The sequence below is a fragment of the Odontomachus brunneus genome, unplaced genomic scaffold (assembly GCF_010583005.1).
Source record: "Odontomachus brunneus isolate Ranch 3 - 2012 unplaced genomic scaffold, Obru_v1 Obru_scaffold_006, whole genome shotgun sequence".
NCBI classification, from domain to species: Eukaryota; Metazoa; Arthropoda; class Insecta; order Hymenoptera; family Formicidae; genus Odontomachus; species Odontomachus brunneus.
Window position 1 is genome coordinate 4,060,425 of NW_022639456.1, and position 21,383 is coordinate 4,081,807.

General features: G+C 43.2%; 2 protein-coding genes across 3 annotated transcripts in view; one reads left to right on the forward strand and one right to left on the reverse strand.

Moving 5' to 3' along the window:
- Positions 1 to 13,578, reverse strand: part of LOC116853040 (epidermal growth factor receptor) — a 136,940-nt gene extending 123,362 nt beyond the window's left edge. The window contains exon 1 of the mRNA XM_032833897.1: positions 13,357 to 13,578. The gene's annotated coding sequence lies outside the window, so the exon portion shown is untranslated. The remainder of the gene's footprint in view (positions 1 to 13,356) is intronic.
- Positions 13,579 to 13,990: 412 nt separating this feature from the next.
- Positions 13,991 to 21,383, forward strand: part of LOC116853093 — a 38,718-nt gene continuing 31,325 nt past the window's right edge. Inside the window, exons 1-2 of one of the 2 annotated variants that reach the window (XM_032833972.1) lie at positions 13,991 to 14,208; positions 14,283 to 14,400. In XM_032833972.1, coding sequence (XP_032689863.1) covers positions 14,019 to 14,208; positions 14,283 to 14,400 — 308 coding nt within the window. In that variant the 5' untranslated portion in view covers positions 13,991 to 14,018. Of the gene's footprint in view, positions 14,209 to 14,250; positions 14,401 to 21,383 lie in introns of those variants that run through there. The other variant, XR_004379896.1, reaches the window with a different exon arrangement.

The following is a 21,383-nucleotide window of genomic DNA, read 5'->3' on the forward strand; positions in this document are numbered from 1 at the left end:
GTGCTTCTTGGATTGATTTACGCCAAATAATTCAGGTTTCGCCGTACTTACACGTGTCGGCCATTGCGGTACTATTTCGACGTGTTATCTTATCAATCGTTTGCAGCTCTAGACCTTTAAACAGCAAATAGTGGACGCGTATATCGCGTCAAAATAAACATAGATAAAATAGATCTTCCTTGAGTCTGGCCGATAAGATAAGAAATACTTTTGTTAAGTGAGACGTTAAGAGAAAATAAATACGGCATCAAAATATCAAGTGATTGGATGTATGCAAATGCGACGTAAAGTTGCAGAAAAAGTTTATGTTACTTACTGCGACTCTCTCGAACACGCATTAACGACACGGGAACATTACCGGAGCGAAAAATGTACCGCTATCTAATTCGCTACGGTCGATCAATCTTCGGCGTTAACGAGACAGTAAGTCGAATTACAAAGCGATTTGGCGCGCGTTCGCGACGTATTTTGCTTAAGGCTCGGGCTCAACAGACCGAGGTCGAGGCAAAGGGCGTCTCCCGGCATTATCGCGACGAAAAACGAAATGTTCGATAAAAAGCGCGACATGTGCTCCTACATGGTGCCCGCCAAGTGTGCTCGATGTATCCACATGGCCGGCGTACAAACTCCGGTCTTCCCTTCTTTTTCTTTTACACAGATGCACTCTCCCGCCGCGGGCAGGCCGAACTTCGCGTGCGGCTGTGTTTTCGCAAAACGTTACGCCAACGCTTAGGAAAAAATTAGACCCCGAAGGGCAAAGAACGGATTCGAGTCGCCGTGTGTGACGCACAATCTCGCGGCGCGTCATTACGGCGCGGCTGTTTTGCGGTAAATATCGAGAGCCTGTTTCGGTCGTCAGACCGGGGAAAAAATTCTGTTCACGCGATGGAGTAACTGTATAACGCACATGAGAAACGCGTGTAGGTAGGATCCTGAAAAAAAGTATGACTGAGCGTCCTACTTCTTTTTCAATCGCCACGTCGCTCCTCTAATCATACACGAAGTGAGTAAAGAGAATATTGCGTCGAGTTTCATCTACTGTTTAGTTGTATCGCGCAAAAATCTCGAATTTCCTGTTCGCGTTATTTAGATCCGTCGTAGCGCGCGCTCTGATAGCCGCGACAACAGATTCATTAAAATGAGCCGCGATTGAGTTACACGTTGAGTTTCAGCGTGTTCACGGCGAAGATACTTTTGAGACACGAGATCGAGGGGAATATCGTATTCCTCGGGCGTGCATGTACTTCAGACCGGCCACGGTATTCCCTTAACCGCGATTGTGTAGTGAGCAAGCGAGCGACCGTGTATACTCTTCTTCTTTTTCTTGTGCTTCTCCATCCCGACGGCGTTCCCACACCGAGAGTGCTACCAGAGTGTAACATTATATTCGCGCCATAGTGGTTGTTTCGCCATCGCGACGAACTCGTATCTCGCACACGACGCGTCTCAGCACACACTCCGCATGGGTGGCCGTATCGCGAGCGACAGCGAGAAGTAAACACCTCGTGTGTCCGAAATAGCATTCATAATAAACGGTGATATCCGTTAAATTCATGTTTTTCCAATGTTCGAATTTTACACTTGAGATGTTCCCCTAATTTGCACAATTGTATAAATTTTAAACGCCGAGAGATATCCATTATAATAATTTATTTCCGTTATTTATTATAATAATTCATTATAATATTCATTATAATAATAATTTATAATAATACTATCTCGAGTTCATACTGTATGTTTCACGTGGAAACAACGATTGTTTACCACGAAACGATTCAATGGTCCACGATTATCGCGCTTCCAGCGCGAATGTTTGTGAAACCCAAGTCTGGAAAGGTTCTTAGTAGGTCACGGCGTTTAGGAATTCTTTCCTTCGCTCAAATCACCGTCGCAACACGACTCCACGTTCTACAGGTTCGGTTTTTCGCGAAGGAAAGAGTGTGCTGGACTATTGCGGCGCAAGGTGCATGTAAAGTAACTATGTCAACAGATCCTCCTTTTTTATGTTCCGCGCAGACGAATTCCTGTCTGAAGTTCAGTGCCACCTTTCGCAGGTTAGCTCCGACTTGCTCGCCGCACATCTTCCACCTACTTGGCCGGGGGCATTATGGACCCACGACTCGTATCCCGACGACGATGACGACGCAACAATGCAGTACCTGAGTAGTGTCGCGGCCCCGCAGGTAACCCAAACCCTCGGCGCCTTTCATCCCTCTCCGACCTCCCTGTCTCTCCACCGACGCCGGGAGATTCTCGACAGTCGGGGATAACAATGCCCGCCCGGATTTTCTGTGCGCTCGCTCCACGTGGACATACCGGTTCTCCAAACGCATATGCGCTTGTACGCGTTCGTTGCATCGCGCGCGTGAAGCAGTTGCAGCGGAAGAAGAATCGTCTAAATTGTTCGGACGTAGTCTGCGTACGCTAAGGGGGAAATGCGGAACGTGCGAAATAAGGCCAGGAGGAATTGAATGAAAATTTTTTAGACCTCGGCGCGCGTGGTAATTTATCGTTACCTCACCGGATAAGCGAACGGAGCGTTCATGAATGATAACAAAAATAAATAATAATAGGGCTTTAATTTCCACGAAATCCTTACAGCATTGATTTTCTTACGGCAAATGTGAAAAGTGTATTACTGCATTTTTAAAAAGAAATGAAATAGAAATAGTCCAATGCAAAATAATTGTAGGATAGTATTAATTATATTAGTAAAAAATTTATTAATAGTGAAAATTTAGAAATAGTGAAAAAAGAAATAGTCCATGCAAAAAAATTGTAGAATAGTATTAATTATATTAATAAAAAAATTATTCTCACACGCGATTTTCTCTCATTTCGCAATTTGTCCTTGTCAGAACCGATTGGAAATTATGGATTTATTCTAATTCCTATAAAAATACTCGTGACGCAAGCTACGAGCGAGATATGAATATGTTCATCAGGTTAATTGTTATTTTTTCCTTATTACTACTCGCTCTACTTAATAAGGATTCGAAGCTCATTGATTATAGATTATAAACGATTTCATACGCTGGAATAAAGCGTATCAGAATCGCAAATATATATCGACGTATGCGCAATATGTCAGAGGTAACTTCGTCGTACTGATTAGCATCCATTCACATTCGTTATCATTTACGCGGTTATCTATGAAATTCTAGGTGATTGTGAGTTGCTAACGCGTCGTTAATTCAATTGATATTGCAAATCACACGGTTCGCGTTAAAAAATACGCTCTAACCGTACCACAACTGTAAATTTCCAATGACGCAAACGCCACGTCCTTGAAGATAAGTACCGAGAGGAAATTCGTCGTGATATCAGACCGAAGTGAGATATGCCATTCTCCGAGATAGCGGTTCTCCGAATGAAAATTTCACTTTTCCGCGACACGCTCGAGCAGAGATCGCTGCTAATCCGCCTTGAGATTAGGCCAAGTAAGTCGAGACGGCACAAGTCGAGGGTATGTAGGATCTCAAGTTCACTTGTTCGTCCAGTCCGACCATCACGTCGTCTGGCCGTGGGCATTCACCCCGAGACCGAGAGGACGCGACGCTCATGCGAGTTCGCGACATCGAGTCCCGGTTTGGACGAGCGCTGACTCCCTGGAGACATATCTGGGCTGTTTTCTTCGGGACTGGTTGCCCCATTTGGTCAAGAAGAGAGTCAACTCGCGAGAGACATTCGCAATCCTGCAGTCCTAACGCCGCGCATCAAACCACGAAGACGGATACACCTCGTTCTTTATCCTTCAGGTACGCGCGTGAACGCGAGTACTTCGTAATTTTACGCGTTAACGTTACGATGCGGGAAAACATTGCCTTATACAGCCAAGTGGCACGATTCCTCCATCGTTCGTAGGAATGAGCGAATACCATCGTATGTGCAGCTAATGAATGATGCGCGAATTCGAATAAGAGAAGTAAAGCAAGTCTCGCGAAATTTCAGTGTGTAACGCTCACGTGCGAATTATCAGAGATATCACAGAATAATGTGCTATTCAATTTCTATTGAGATTGACGACAATGAGAAAGACATTGGAGCGAGTCGGTTATTGGAAAGAGATTTCCAGTACTTTTGCCTCAATACAGAAATACAAAGTGTTTCGCGAAATGAGACGGCGAATCATGGCAGACAGAAGAGTAAGAAAATAAATGGGAAGGTTGCATCCCGAGCTGCAATGGTTCCTACCTACGCACTGGGAATAGGATGTTTTTAGATTCACGTGACGGAGGTAGACGCTAGTGTACACGTGAGAAAAAGGCGATGTTTTCTCATATCCTACACGTATGCTCTCATAACGTCGCTTCGATATATCTCATATCCGCGTCCTCGCATACGAAAGAGACAAAGAGAAAGAGAGAAAGGAAGAGAGGGTGATCTGTATATAGAGTCAGTTAGAGTTGTGCACTATGCAGAATAATAGATATCAATATTGTAATCAACATGACGTCATATAATAGTTGCGCGCTTCCTGCATATTGCTCGTGCTGAAGGCCGAGTTAAGGAAAGTGTCGATGATTGCAAATGTAATACTTGATTATTTAAAAATGGATATTTCTTGACGATAACTCAAACTAATCGTGCGATTTCTGAGAAACACTCTGCAGAGAATACGTTCTTGACAGTTCGGATCTTTGGTATTCGATGTGAATCGCGGATTCTGGCTAGCGGAAGCGCGAGAAGGAAATAATATTATTTTCCCTTGTTTTTTTGAGAGCACAAGATCGTCGCGAGTCTCTGCGAGAATGGACGGACACCGTGGTAGAAGACAGCGAGAGAGAAGGAGAGAGACGGTCAAGACAGAGGAAAGATACGGGAAGAAGACGAAGAAAGGCTCGCGCGATGGAAGACGCGAGCGAAAGAAGAAGAGAGAAAGAGAGAAAGAGAGATGGAAATGGAGAGGAAGGGAAAAAGGGCGAGAGAAAGAACGGGAGGGTAGAAGCGACGCGGTGAGGAAGAGGACGAGGAGGACCGGCCCGAGGCCTCGTAGCATGCAATCTTCGCCCATTGAAGACGCACTGGGAAACTGCACGGTTATTATGCCTGAATGGAACAGGGGACGGGGTGTGCGGGGCCGGGAAGAATGTCGAAGGTAGCAGAGGAGGATGGACGCGAAACGTGCGCGTTCCTCCCGCCGAGGGGGAGGTTCTTGCTCTGTAACCGCGGCACGCAACCTGGAGCCATGTGCTGGCAGAGCGCGTCCCCAGAACCCGGTTCCACGTCGAAAACGTCGCGAACACGTCCTCCAAGTCCGACGCGAAAAAGAGAGAAGAGGGGGAAGAGAGAGAGAGAGAGAGAGAGAGAGAGAGAGAGAGATTTCGTCGTGGTCTTTTTGCGCTGTTTGACGTCGTTGCGATTTTATGGCATGCAGCACGCTGCAGCCGCCTGCCCGTTTTACGAACTCACTGAGCAGGTTCATGCTCGAGGAGAGACTCGGACATGTGGAGTCTCGTTAGAGGATCGCCTGAATGGGATTAGTCGGCTGGCTTTAGCGCCGTCGGGAAATATCAGGGGTGAAAAATCGACGGCTCGATTCGCCGCTGTGTCACTGGGCCTCGGATCTGTGTCATCTTTTTATCTGTGGGCGATATCACTTGTTTCTCGTCGAGCGCGAATTGAACGATCGAGCAATGAATACCGAGAAGCATGATCGCGCGTCATATAGTCCGAGACAACGAACTCTAACGAGTGGTCTTCGTTTTTTCGTAAATATCTATTGTCGCGCGATTGGAAAAAAATTGGACTTTCGGATCTGTTGCGTCACATACGTTACATATGGAGGACAACTAGAGTGTTTTCATTTTGCTTCCTGAATTACGTGATAATTTTGTAACGATTGTATAGTGTAAATCGAAAAAGCAGTTGCGTGTGTTCGTTGCTGATTACGCTTCCCAATCGCCCACGCATGTGAAAAGATAGCGACGTTCTTGCAACTTCCTCGTTGCATATATAAATAGATATGTAGCTTGAGACAGGATGCTGACAACTCGATTGTCGAAGTGGCTGGAACGCCTCCATTCAAAGGCCCGAGCGTCGTACGAGGCTCGTACAAAACGCGCTTGATAAGAAGTACCTATAGACACCGTGGGGCGAGCATTTAAATAACGACTATGGAATGTCGCGTCACGAGCGAGATACCTTGTGCCCGGCACAAGTGATACGCGTCATCTAGCGCGGCCGCGTATTCGGCGCGAGAGACAAATTCGCGAGATCGCGCGAGCGAAAATGATGCATGCCAACGACCCGAATACGAAATCTCGCTCGATTGATATATTCTCCGTCAGGACAGGGACCCGTAGGCTCGCTGATGACAGTGCGTTACGTCACAGCGAGTACTCGACGCGCAATGGTCGGTGACTTTTTTCAGTGCATTCACCTCCGGTCACCTGAACATCTCGACTCGGCGAGACGGTTTCATCGATTTTTCCGAGGCATTCCGTTCAAGACGTCGTCTCGCTGCGAGCAAGAAACATCATCGCGGCATTGAATTCCGGGCCAATACGAGCGCCCCCCTCATCAACCTCAATTAAACTCCACCGTCTCTCAGTTATGCTCACTTCGCACCCGAGGCGCACCGAGTGCTACTGGTGTTAAGTCACTATGTATTATTGGTCGAGTTCACTCGTCCCAAGGAGGCCTCTCTCTCTCTCTCTCGCGGCCGCGCGTATCGTCAAAGAAGCCGTTTGCTGCAGTCTTTTCTTTATTACGAGAGGGATACTCGACCGAAAAATGAGAGTTTTCACACATTTCTGGAGATCTCTTAAAAATTTACAACGCCAAGTCACGGCGTTAGAAATTTTGACGCGTTCTTGTATCTTTGGGATACGAGCGTGCTTGAATTTCAGACGATCGCGAAACACCAAATCGTAATTCATTTCTAACGGAGGCCGCGCACGATAAACGTCTGATGGAATTTTATGGAGCTCGACGAAAGAAGGAAGAAACATAGTCCGTTTCTCTCTTTCCGTCTGGACGAGGCAAGAAAGTAGCGATCGCGATGCAACGTCGTTGTTACGAGCGCTAAAGGCGCTTTCTACTGCGCAACGAAGCCAAAGTTACGGCAAGTTTCAACGAGAGCCTACAAATCCCTTCCTGCTGGTGACCCTCGGGCTGTGGCCATGTCCCTTGAGAGACGCGTCTCGAGATCGACGCTGGACATGTCACTGAATGTCGTCGCCGGGATTACGCATCGAGGGCAGTGTCGTTGAACTTCAATACTCCGTAATGAAAGGGGTATCCTCTCGCAGTCAGGATCTCTCTTTCAGACCGATGAATACCGCGACTCTTTGAACTTCATCGTAGACCGGCGCGACCACTGCGACGGCACGGTGTGTGCACGCGTCCCGATTTCCGCCGCGATCGGATGCGGCGGTTCCAATATTCTCTCTCGTCGTATCCCGCGAACGTTCGCGACAGGTACAACGCGTGAATGTGACGCTCGGCCAACGGTGGAAACCGCAAGATGCAGAGCATTCATTGCAGCCTCTCGGCGGTTTTCACGCGACGTTGAATATCCTTCGACACCGTGCGAGAATCTTTTTCCACGCGTTCAGAATGCCTCGGGTCAAACAGAGTTGTCAAACTTAACTGTTACTCTCAACAAAAGTCACACCATGACTAATATGTATCTTAAAAAAAAAACTTATCGTTAACAACGTTACCTATTAAATCAGATTCATAATTTCATATGGACGATATCGTAATTTGATAAGGGACAAGTTTGATTTAGATTTACTTTGAATATCTCTACTATATTAAGGAAAATTTTCAGACATATTTTGTGTCATGAAATCGCAGTATTTAAATGGACAATTTTAGATGAGATCAGGTAACGGTTTAATAATTTTACGGTATTTGATCGTTGTCGGAAACGGAACTCGCTAGGCACGTGCTTCGAGAATTCACAGAATGTCCAACGCGTTCTTTCGCATGGGCGTGTACGAGGCGCGCGGAAAAGAGAAAAAATCGCGACAGATTAGACTGGGATCCAGTTTCACACGTAGGCAAATACAGCCGCGTAGGTTTTACGCGTAGCACGTGCAAACGGGAAATGCTTGGACGTGCAGGAAGGACGTGCATCCTTCGTTTTGCACAAAACCTGGACGGTATGCGCCTAGCGGCTGACGCGATCATTCATATTTTATGGTTACGGTAGTCATGTCGCTTTGAGATTCTTTGGAAATTCGAAAGAGATGATATGAATAGAAAGCTGGGTCATCAGTGCTCAACCTTCGCAGCTGGATTCCCTTTCGTCCTTCCAATACAAACGAGATGCATTCCATTAAGAATTTTTCTCACCTGCTATGGTGTCTTCCTAGCTATCGTGTATATTGTGAAGCACCAAACGAATGTAATGCAAAAACAGAATAATAATAATGCCATTACACGTTGTCAACTATCAGTATTCCGAGTGTCAAGTCTCTCGTTCCCTCGCGACAAATTCAAGGAAAATTCTAATGCAGTTTGCATCAGAAATTTTCTGTAAAAGAACAGACCACGCAAAGTACAGCAAGACATTCCGTTAAAATGATAGCTAGACGGATATTTCCACTCAATGAGAATCACAGGTAGTTGAGTCTTGAGGTAGTCTTTTACTTGTCGATTTGATTATATTGTAATATCATTGTCACGAGACGCGTTCTCACCAATAGCACGAGACGCGATCCCGTGAACGCGCGTGTGTCCGAGGAAAACGCTCGTTCTCAGAGGAAAACACTTCTCATGCGCATAATTTTGCGCGCGGCGCACTAAATTATGCGCGTGTGAAGGCACCTCTCTCGCTTTTCTCTTTTTCTCTCTTTTTCTCTGCCTATGTTGCCTATGTTGCGTCGCGAGGACGGCCGCGGCCTGATACGAAGTCGGGATAATCGGGGAATGCCGGTGGCACACAATTGGCTTTTTGTGCGCGCTTAGATTCGGCGGCTGTATCATTTCATTAGCCCATTAAACAATTACGCACACTTAGAGCCGCGTCTACACGCGGCTGTGAATGCGTTCCTTGTAATTGGGCGTGAGTTACACCGGGCTCCTTCTTCGTTCGCCGGACACGTGGACCCCACGATGGATCGCGCGCCACGATCAAGCTGATAATTGCAGCCGCGATTATTACGCGTTTCACCGCTTTGCACGTTGCACGACACACGTGCACGCTACATCGAGTTCAATAGCGATGAAGATAATTATTAGAGTTGAGATACTTGGACGATCTCTATCGAAATTAAGTGTGTACTCGCAGTTGCAGTTTAAAGTCTTAATTGTCCGATCTTCTATAAACTAGCGTTGTTGAGAACGAAACGAGCAGCGCTGCAATGTCCACGCGCTAATTTCGCGACGGTTGAAAGCCATTTCCGATCGAGACAGATCCTTGTTAAGCAGAAGAAAACGAGAAGCTAACGAGTAGGCAGCGACGACGCGAGACAATGTACGAAGTAAAATGTACTCGAAGCGCGAGGTGAATGCATTGTCGCTCGACCCTGATTGCTTCTACTGCTGCCGCTGCACCGGCAGAGATAGCTCAATTGCTGAACATCCAATGCTGCTAAAGTTCCTTCGCGATAAGTTGCGCTCGTGATTATCTTTACGGTTCCACATATCATCTTGTCGAATCGTGTTACGATAAAAATACGATCGTAAACATTATTAACGCTTGAGTTGTAACGAAGCTGAGATAACGCGAGTTATCTGGTATTTAAATAAATATGTCTAAAATAAAGACAAGCAAAATAATGACGCAGCTTCTGTATTATTATTACTACTATTTTCTTATATATTTTGCGCATACTGACATATCTAGTGCGATTGCGTACTTTCTGTTTTCCCCTCTCTCTCTCTCTCTCTCCTTCCTTCTCTTTGATATCGCCTTATCGCGTTAAATCGAATTTAAAAGATTACTGGGAACGACGCAAATTGTACTTTTCCGACCTACATAAAGCGGATTAAGTCAACGAAATTTAAAAAATGAGGAGAGCGGTAGTGAGGGTGCCGAAGCGTAAAATTCGAGAGATATCGCGGTGCTTAAATCACTCGCTATAACATCATCGCGCAAGATGATTCGCGAGCTGATGCGTCATCCGTCGCGATCGTCGTCATCGACATCGGTTCAAGTGGTGTTGACCCGAGCTTGTTCCCTTGCATCCTTGCGACTCGTTATCGATTCGTGGGAACATCATTCCGATCCCATCAGCCGACTTTTACCACCGATCAACGTCAAAATAACGAAGAGAAAATTGCTATTGTGCCGAGCGATGAATTTCTTTACCGTCGCATTGTCTAATTCTTATTACACGAGTCATTTTCGATAATTTGTCCTGACGTTCTTTGGAGCGTTTCAAACGTTTCTCGCCGTTTCCTAATGGTCCCAATTTCTCTTTCTTAAATTATTGTTGCGAGCCCCTCCCGCCCCCGGAGTTTTGTGCGCCCTTCGCAAGATAATGGGGATAGAGGTTGGTCACCTGTATACTTCTTAGATACGTCTGGGTCGTTTCTGCGCCACGCAAGGCTGCGGAGTTCGATTCGAGCCTCTGCTTTATGCTTGGCTGGCTACCGCTCCTCTATGTCTTTCCTCCGTGCAGTGCAAAGGAGAGGAGAGGAGAGGAGCAGAGAGGAGAGGAGAGGAGAGAAGAGACGTCGCCTCAAGAACGCGGGGAAACGCGTTCTTGCTTCTACCGCGGTCTGCTTTTTCAGCCGGGCGATACTTCGTCGAAGAATTCAATGAAGAATTACCGCATAATCCTCGACTCCGGCCGACCGGCTTCCTTATTTAGCCGCGCATTTTTATTAACTTTTATCATTCTCGTCCTTACGAGCGAGAGGAGTCGAGCCCGTTGAGATGCCGCGCGCGTACTCGAAGAAGAGCGGTAACGACTCGAAGAAATCGGAGAACAGAGAGCCCGCCAATGACAATTTTGCTCAACGCGGTGGATCGGCGGAATGTAAAGTCGCTTGAGGCGAATCGACGTGGAAAAATTGCGAGTAATATATCGAGAACAAGGCATCTTTGTTACACGTGTGTTTATGTCTAAACGCTCACGGGTTTGTTTACATCGGGGTTTACAAGGTCGCCGGATTTTCGCACTGGAATAACGCATTTTGTTACTGTTGTTTCGACGCGACGTCGTGTGCTGCGCAGCACAGAGATATTCCCGACAATAAACTAGAAACGAAGCGAAATCGGGAGTAAGCGTCGTCGTCATTGATGCAAGTGGAGCGACAGCGCTGTGTCACACTGCAGAAATGCGAGTTTTATTTTCAAACTGGCGCGCGTGGATACTACAACTAGACCTCATTTCACTCGCCGTTCTAATCCATTATTTTTAATGTGATTTTCCATGTGCTCATTCGTGCATACCAAAGTGTACCGAAGAAACTAAGATACGACGCGTGATAAATATTCATTTCCCGATAATTCTCTCTCTACCTGACTTACGCAGTTTCACGCAACGGTGTCTACCCACACGCGATATTAAACGAGAAATATCAGATCATTGATCGTTTTATTGAAACGCTTTCGCGTATCAATCAAACGGAGGATCTCAGAAATCGACTCTTAACACAACGTGGCATTTTTGATATTAAAGTTACTTGAGTCATTGTCGGAATCATGCTTCCAACTAAAAGTAAATTCTGAGGATAGCGGCAGCAATGTCTTATCTTCGTGCTTCTCTTTCGCGACGATATTGCCGCTTTAACGAAAGTTCCAACGGGACGGCGTCGTACCATTGGCCTCGTTCCCGTCGGGCGCTCTGGACGAGCCGAACCGATTAAAGTCTAATTAACCGTTTAACAAGATATATTTAACTCGTGGTGTCCGCGCATACGTGGGAGAAAGAAAGAAGGAGGAAGAGGGAAAGAGATCAAACGCGAGAGACGCCGCGTGTCGCGTTTTCGGCACGAAAATCAAGCTCCTCCTGCTCTGTTCGTCGTCCTTTCTCGTTCACCTCTCGCGTTCGCCCTTTTCTGCACGTGCATTATCGGGCAGAAATAAAAGTGGCGTTTCTTTCAGCACAAAAATAAAACACTCACCCAGTCAACGTCCCCGTTATTATTATCACAACCCTTTATCTCTCGTTCGCAACAACAAAAAAAGAGGGGAATTTATCTAAGCCACGTCGACGGTTCCTTCAGATTTGCTTATCGTAAGGGTGTAAATCGCGGTTTCACTCTTATCGTAGCGATATGATTTCTTATCTAGCGATAACCGCGTCAGGTGAAACGTACAGGTGAGACTTATTGCATGTCACTAACGGCGTAGGGTACACGTGAATGCGATAAAAAAATTACTCTCTTGTATAGGTCAGGATTAAGGGACACCGCGATGTTAATAAATACACTGAGAAAAAATACTTGAAAATTTATTCGTGGAATATAAAGTTTATTTTTGTAAGAAATAAAATCAATTTCTCTGCGAATATACTTTATATCTTAGCAATAAATTTTGAAACATTTTTCTCTCAATACAAAGTGGTAATTAATATTTCCAGAATTTAGTATAGTTAATAGTTTCTTCGCGATAAACTTGAAAACATTTTCAAAATTGTACTTGGAAATATATTAATGCAAAAGTGAATAGAATGCGATTACACGGTGTCAACTATAAAGTCGCAGACTGCTAGAGAATTTTCTATTTTACTTGGATATTTCTTAGACACGCGCGTTTCTTTGCCATACGCGATTGCAGTATACGTCGTATTGCAAAAATCGCGAGCTTGGGAGCGGGAATCGCATTCAACGAGCATTGAATCGAGAGTGAGTCGAGAAAGCGCGATTCATAAAAGCGTCGAAGTTTGCGTAACTGAAGTATTCGCGCAGCTGAGTGGAACAGTAGAATAAAGGTAGAGATAAATGAATCTACTGAATTCGGGAATCGTTAAAATCTACATGATTTAACAGATGACGATAGCGACTATGTTACTGACAAATTCGTGACTCACGAAGCGCCGCTCTCTTGCAAGGATTCGCTTCAAACTTGCACGACGACGAGATAAACAAGACGGCAGATCACATTTTCACACATATGCGAATTATCTTAATTAATTCGAAAGAATGCCTCCTCCTCCCCTTTCTTCTCCTCTCAGTGATCAGTATTAATGATACATGAATCGTGTACGTATTGACTTTCGTAAACAGCCGTCCTGCACACATATTCAGTCGGGAGATCTAACCTAACCTAATCTCGAGACACCTGTTGGTTAACTCGAAACAACGCTATTTCATCGAACCAACAATAAAGATTCGACGTACCACTTGTCTTGTGAACTTGCTACCTGAGAGCGATACAATCATTGTATAGCAATACTTCGTCAGTCACGAAATTCTCAAGTGCGAGTGAGAAGGAACGAACAAGACACATACCTCGTTCTTCGATGACGTCCGCTCGATCGGCGCACACAACCATGAAGAGCACGTAAATCCCAGCGATCCTGGCCAACCTCATGATGCGTCCTCGGGATCCAACGTAGATCGAGGAGACTCCGGGCACCCTCACAACAACCAGGAACGCATATCCACTGCACCACTACCGCACTCGTTACGTACGCCCGACGCGCGCAATGCCACCTTTTCGAACTTGGCGTCTTTCGGACGATGCGCGCCAGTTTCACATTGAGCGAGGGAAAGGACGCGACGACAACTTCACGCCTGAGATCGTTGTGCGTTCGTACGTTCCCCAAATTCCTTGTCCGTTCGCGGAACGCTCGAGACTCTCGAATCCGTGTCACGACTGGTGAGATCCTCGAGTCCTCGTGAATCCACACTGCTCCCCCGTTTGTCGTGTCGACCGAGATCCCCTCGTCGATTGGGATCTTCGTCCGGTGCGAGTTCGGTGCGACTCACGGAGCACACGAGTGTGAGGTTTGTTTTCAAGGTGGCATAACCTACCGCGCGCGCGCGACGACGACGACGACGACAATTTCGACGTTGACAGCTGAACACCGAAAGAGAGGACACTCGCGTCACCGACCGACGAAACGCGCGCGGACGCGGAGAATGTAACGCGCGACGTGAAATCTGCACAGATGCTCACGCGAAGGTGCTCGAGCGGCCTCCCTCGGCCGACGTCTACCGCGCACACGAACTCACTCCTACGCCGGTCGCTTCAAGAATACGCGCGCTCGATCAAAGGAGGATCGCGCGCCGCCAGCTGGCGCGCACGCCCGAAGACTCCCGAGGCTCGCCGAAGATTGCCGAGGGACGCCAAGACGGCCGGTGAGTAGCTTTGCCTGTTTATCTTTTTTGTAGTAGGTTATGTTATAGCTTTTTACGTTTATCGTGACGTCTAGCAGGTCTGTTTATTGTGCCTCAACTGTTCGAGCTACGAGCTGAGCGAGTAGGACTACCCGTCTCTACTGCGTTACCTTTGTCACGGAGTGCACACGAAAAGCAGTATATTACAACGTTGTAAGTCTTTCGTTTAATTTTTACAACCGGCCGCATCGACAATGCGGCATTCGCGATATTTTTACGTCGTGCTTGCAACGATACACATTGTGATATAATAAACGAATAATTTAATAAGTCTGCAAATTAATAAGTTATTCAATAAGTTTATCAATGCGTTATATCAATGTGTACGTATCAAGTTTTAGAAACTTTTTAGAAACTCTTAAATAATCATACTTGTACTAACTGTTGTCATAACTCTTAAGTAAATCATACTTGTAATCATGTAAATATAATCGTAGTAATAATTAAATAATTATTAACTTGTATAATATATAAACTATAATTAATAATTAAAGTATTACTTAGCAAGATAAACTTATAGACTTGTTACATCAGTAGAGTTCTTGAAAGTACTTAAAAAATACCTACATATTATATATATTTATAACACATAATTAGAGATGTTTAAACTTTTTACAAGTTTATTATATTAGCATCAGTTCGCAATTATTATCTGATTAAAATTTACATGATTACAAGTATGATTTACTTGCTCTCATTAATTTGATTATCTGGCATTATTTAAGAGTTTCTAAAAAGAAACTTGATAGATACATATATATTGATATAATAAACTTATTGAATACGTTATTAATTTGTAGACTTATTAAATCAGTGGAGTATTTTATGATATCTATAGATTATGTATATTTATAACACCAAAATTAGAGGTGTTTAAACTTTTTACAAAGTTTATTATACCAGATTGCAATTATTATTATTATCTGATTAATATTTACATGATTACAAATAGTTTACTTGCTAATTTGATTATTTGGTATTGTTTCTAAAAAGATACTTGATACATATTACACACATATACATTGATGTAATAACATCATTGAATAACATATTAACTTGTAGACTTATTAAATCAGTTGACAGTCCTCAAAAATACTTCAAATAATATTTATATGTTATGTATATTTATAACATTATAATTAGAGATGTTTGATAAGTTTATTATATTAGTGTCAAGTTGCAATTATTATTATCTGATTAATATTTATACGATTACATCTGTGATTTACTTGTTCTTATTAATTTGATCATCTGGTATTATTTAAGAGTTTCTAAAAAGAAATTTGACACACATACACATTGATGTCATAAACTCATTAAATAACGTACTAACTTGTAGATTTAAATCAGTCGAGTTCTCGAAAGTGCTTCAAATAACAATATTATATATACTTATAACATCATAATTAGAGACATTCAAACTCTTTACAAATGTATTAGTGTTGCAATTATTGTTATCTGATTAATGTTTACACTATTACAAGTGCGATTTACTAAGGTGATCAGATTTCCCAGCCCTGAATTCGGGACACTTCATAATTGTGTGGAGTGGGGAGAGAGGGGTAAAAAGATCCGAAAATTAATGACAATCATTGAAAATGATGACAAATCGGTGTCCCGAATAGCACTTAAAACAATTCGGGACAAAGGGTGAAAAATCGGGATGTCTGGTCACCTTAACTGTGTGTGTCGAGAAGGGAGGAGATTGCTCCGTAATAATGTACTTACGATATATTCTGACGACCGCACGTCGTTGTTTTCGGCACTCTAATACTTATTATTATTACTCTTATTTCCGCAGAAGACTCACAGGACATAAGCGAAAGACGTATGGAATACGGAGCGTTTTGTCTATGGCAGTTGCTCGGCATGGAAAGATTGCAGACGCGCGCGCTGTCAATCACGTATACCAAAAGTTCATTAGCGCGCCGAAAGTGCCAAAAATGCATGAATGTGAACGCACCAGTGGTGCGAACTAGGTCGCGCGTCTACAACGACGCGATCTGTAGGGCGGACACCTTAATCACTTGCTCGAGTAAGGGACTGACATGAACATAGTATACATGGACTCCGAACGCCCTTTGTTCTATCGTCTACTGAGTGAAGTCAATCTAGAAAGAGAGCGAAATTATAGAGGGGCTAATCATTTTCTCCCTATTTTGTTATTTTTTTTGTTGCGTGTACATCCATTTCTCGTTTTCATAATATTATAGAGGGCAACAGCACCCCAATTGGACTGGCAAGCAAAAGTCTTACTTAAATCTTATTGCGCACTTTGTGTGTGTAGAAAGAGACAGAGAACAGAGGGGCTGTATATTTTGGCTTTACTTTTCTGGCTGTATGCGGAGTCTATGTATATTAGTCTATGGGGACTGAGCACAATAAAAGGAATAAGGAACAGAGCACAGATAATAAGGAATAAGGAATACTGAGTAAGGAATAAGGAATATTGAAAACAAAAATTAACGCTATTCCTTTGTTCCTCTATTCTGCGTTGATGAATTAGGTTTCATGTTTTAATATTGAACTCTTCCTTATTCTTTGTTTCCTGTTCTCTATTCTTGATTCCCTATTTTTTATTCCTTTTATTGTGCTCAGCCTCTTACTAACCACTCTAGACCAATCGCGTTCGTTTCGCACTACGAGGTTGTCATCGTGGTTATTCAATCTAGACGTTGGTAATGAATCGCGCGAAATGCTCGATCTTTTCGCGCCAAGCCGCAGCCATGGGTACACATCGATCCACATCGCTCCGCGTTTCTCGCGTCTTTTATCCGTCGAAAGTGAGTCTCGCGCGTTAATAAGTCGTATCGTGAAGACGTTATTTGTAAGTAATCTTGTCGTTTCTCCTCGCGGTATATGTAAGATGACCAGATTTCCTAGTCCTGAATTCGCCCTGACACTTCATAAATGTGTGAAGCGGAGGGAGAGGGGTAAAAAGATACGAAAATTATTTGATTATCATTGAAAATGATGACAAATTGGTGTCCCAAATAGCACTCGAAAAAATTCGGGACAAAGGGTGAAAAATTGGGACTCTCCCGAAAAAATCGGGACGTCTGGTCACTTTGGATTTATTCACTTTCATTAATTTGATCATTTGGCATTATTTAAAAGCTTCTAAAAAGAAACTTGATACACACACACACACATATATTGATATAATAAACTTGTTGAGTAATTTTTTAAGGCTCGTAACTCCTCGCATTCTGTCTATCTCTTTTGAGGTCAGAAGCAAGAAAATGCATACTAAAAATTTTTGCGAAATACATTGAAATAAATTAAAAAGATATATCTATAAGGTGACACTTGCAATCGATTAAATAAATCTGTGAAATATTCCGTGCATTCCTCTTTATGCTCCAATAATCAATAATTTGTCGTAAATTAATGTGATATACACTTCATCTTCTTAACCTATTTCTTCGCCTATTTAACCTATTTAGATTAATTTACCATAAATTATTGTAATTTGATTGTTAGAGTAAAAGGGGAGTGCACGGAATATCTTATAATAAATTTGTTTAATCGATTTTTATCTTATAAATTTGTTTAATCGATTCGAGAATTTTTAGCATACATTTTCTCGCTTCTGACGTCATTAAAAAAGAGATGGACAATGCTAGGAACCTTAAACTTGTAGACTTAAATCAGTCAAATTCTCGAAAGATGAGGAGACCGGAACTAATTAGCTACCAGAGTAAGTTAGCAAAATCGATTATTTCTGCTAATCCTAATAAGTTACAGAATTAAGCAAACAAAATTTTTAAACATGTCAAGGATGGCTTTGAAATCTCTACTTGTTTGATTCTGAAATATATTAAAGAACAATAGAAATAATCGATTTTGCCAACTAATCCTAGTAGCCAACCAGCCCTGGTCTCTGCTTCAAATAATACCTATATATTATATATATATTTAAAACATCATAATTAGAGACGTTTAAACGTTTTACAAATTTTTTATATCTGGTTGCAGTTATTTTACTATTTGATTAATGTTTACACTATCATAATTTATTCGTTCTTGCTAATTTGATAGTCTGACACTACTTAAGAGTTTCTAGAAAAGGAACTTGGAGGTAAAAAAAAGTTGGAGGTAAGTTGAGCAAGATAAGAAAGATGTATAAAAGTTTTTGGGAATTGGCAATTAATAGCCGCGAATGAAAAGAGTCAAAAGGAATATACGACCAGTTTCTTTCTACTGGAGATGAGCGGATGTGCGTGCACGGTCCTATCGATTCCGCGAAGACGTTAGTCGTTTCGTCGTTGCAAAAATCGTTGAGAAGACTGGTTTCTTGTCGCCAATGCACGCATGTACGGTGCGCACGTGTGATATACGTACGTGCGATCGCGTACCTGTGAAGAAAACCGTGAAACCGACGGCTACAGAGCGAATGAGGAATGAACGGTATAAATGTCGCGCGACAAATCCTCTCGATCTGCGAAAGTTCCTCGTCACAATATTTTCTCGTTTATAGCCCGATCGAGGTCTAGTTATATGTATCTCGTGTATCCTTCATAGTAAGAACAACTTGCAATTTCGCAAAAGGACGATAACGATGACACAACTCTCGTGACGTTATTTGCCAACGACATCGCGAAATTTCTCTCCATGGCGATATTATCGTTTATAATTTTACCAACCTGTCGGCGTTCTTTCTCGAGAAAGAGATCGCTATGTCGAGAGCTATTCGTGGAGCATCATAATTCCGCAGAGTGTTCTCAATAGGAAACGCTTCGCCATGATCTATTATGATCCGTCAAAGCAAACGGCGGAGATTTATGGGCGCGTAGCATTATCGCAGCACAATTGAAATCCAAGTCGCATGTGCTTGCAATAAATCTATCGGACTTTTCGTATTCCGTGCTAAAATAATCGAGCAGCTGGACAGAGAACGTTTTGCACGTGCGTAATATTATCGTCTTCCGGCATTCTCGTTAGATAATAGCCGACGAACCGGCTTTGTCTCGAGTCGCGCATCATCTGACTGAAACAATGTTGCTCTTGTAGTAGTCGCGACTATTCCGCACTGTTCCCGATAAAAATGGCAGCTCTGGATTGTCGACGAGTGAATCGAAACGTCACGCTATTCCGAGGTCCTAGCGGCTTCATCGCGACGACGAAGACGTTTTAATTAAGCCGGTCCCCTGATTCTTAACGAAGCGCTCGCGCGGCCCGACGGTTAATAATGGTCTTCATAAAAATGCAGATGTCTTCATCGCGCGTACTCCGTTTATTCCTTTTCCTCCCTTTTCAAATCGTTATTCTGAAAGCGACTGGCTTCTCTCGGGCGGGATCCGGGAGCTCGTTTCGCCTTGCAGCGCGTTTTTTCGCGCGTTTAGAAAGACCAAATGTGCGAGTTTCGTGACGGATGGGTCGTGATGGATGGTAGGAGATGGCGAAGGCGTGTCAAACAAGCCATTATGAGTTGTAGAAGAATATTACATTTCGATTGTGTCGAACAAAATATATTACAATATTGTTGAACCGTTTCTTCGAATTTATTTTAAAATTTTTAATTCGACATTACAGTTAAAGTCATGTCGATTTCAAAATTTTAATTTTGCTGGACGAAATAATTAAAAGTGCCAATTTCAATTAATTTTCATTAGAATAGGATTGTTTCGCGTGTCTTAAAAATAGCGTATTATCGTTTCTTCTTGGTAACATGTTGGATTAAGCGGAGTCAAAAGAAGAGAGGTGTTAATCACAATCACATTATTTTTCTCGTATCCGTTTATTATAAATAACAAGATGCATATTCGGTGCGCACGTGTCATTTTTTTTACCGGTATAATATCTTTATATTTATATATATATATATATATGTATATATATGTGTGTGTGTGTATTTTCAAGCTCCAGCGCTAAGTTTATTTCGCTTAATGTACTATGTCTCATTTATGCTGAGTGGTTAATACACTTTGCTACAATCTGTTCCGCGATGCCGCGTGGAAAATTAGAAATTTCATTCGAGGACGAGCTTTGCGCGTCGATGCGGCGCAGGAAAATCGTGCTGTCCTCGCGCGAGGTAGAAGTGGATGCTGAAAATCGATCCGCTCTCGATCGCATGCCGGATGAATCGTTTAAACCCTTCGAGACCAGCGGCATTGTCGCGCCCCTTTTCTTTGTCGAGCGATACTCTTGTCGAGCGACGTTGACGTGCCAATTAAAAAATGCGACATATAAATCCGATAAATCCCTCTTGTTGTGTCGAAAAATCGCTTAAAAATCGATTGATATGCGTCTCGCGAGTAACGTGGACGAATATTCGGGATCAAGACCGATCAGTTGGCGAACAATTTGATGATGTCGCGCGTTGGACTCGGCCGATATGTCTAATTAAATTCAATACGATACGTCGATGTGCAGATTCAACAAATTCGTTGTCGTTGAGCGTCCAGATAGAGCTCGCGTCAATGATCGCCAAGTGTCCGCGGGGGAAGTTCGTTTATCCGGAAACGAAGGGATTAACGGCGGAGCATCGGTAGTCCTTAAAAGCTACGTTATCCGTTATTAGCGTTCGCGTTAGCAACGATTAATGCGTGCGCTTCTCTCAATCTTCTCGTATCGAGCTCCGTAATTTTAACACTACGTCTTTGACTATCCTTCTGTCTCCGTTTCCCTGCGATAATCTAAATTTAATGCGACGTATATATTTATATATTTATTTTATATATATATGTATATATATATGTGCATATATATACATATTTATATATATATATATCCTTATAAACTCTCTCTTTTACACGAAACGGCTAAACCTCCTGTCCCTCGAGATGTCCGCTGTTTCAATTTCCTTCTTCGTTCTCGCGCATCTCTTTCATCATCTGTTGTCTGCTCCGAAATCAGAAAAAGAGAACACAAGTCCGCGATCTATCGTCGCGATACGCATGATCATACGCGATCGATACTCGATATAAAATGTCTCGAATTGGCGAATTTCCTTCTTGTCGTTCGTTTAAAAAGTTCTTGATCCAAAAACCAGTTGTGCAGTTCGTTACACGTGCTCGATCAGGTCAATTTCACCGTGATTAAAATGGATCTAGAAAAAGATATGTCGACGCGCTGATCGTCGTGAATGTGCGATGCTTCGAGAGAAGACGCGCGAAAAGTAGGGAATTTCGGGG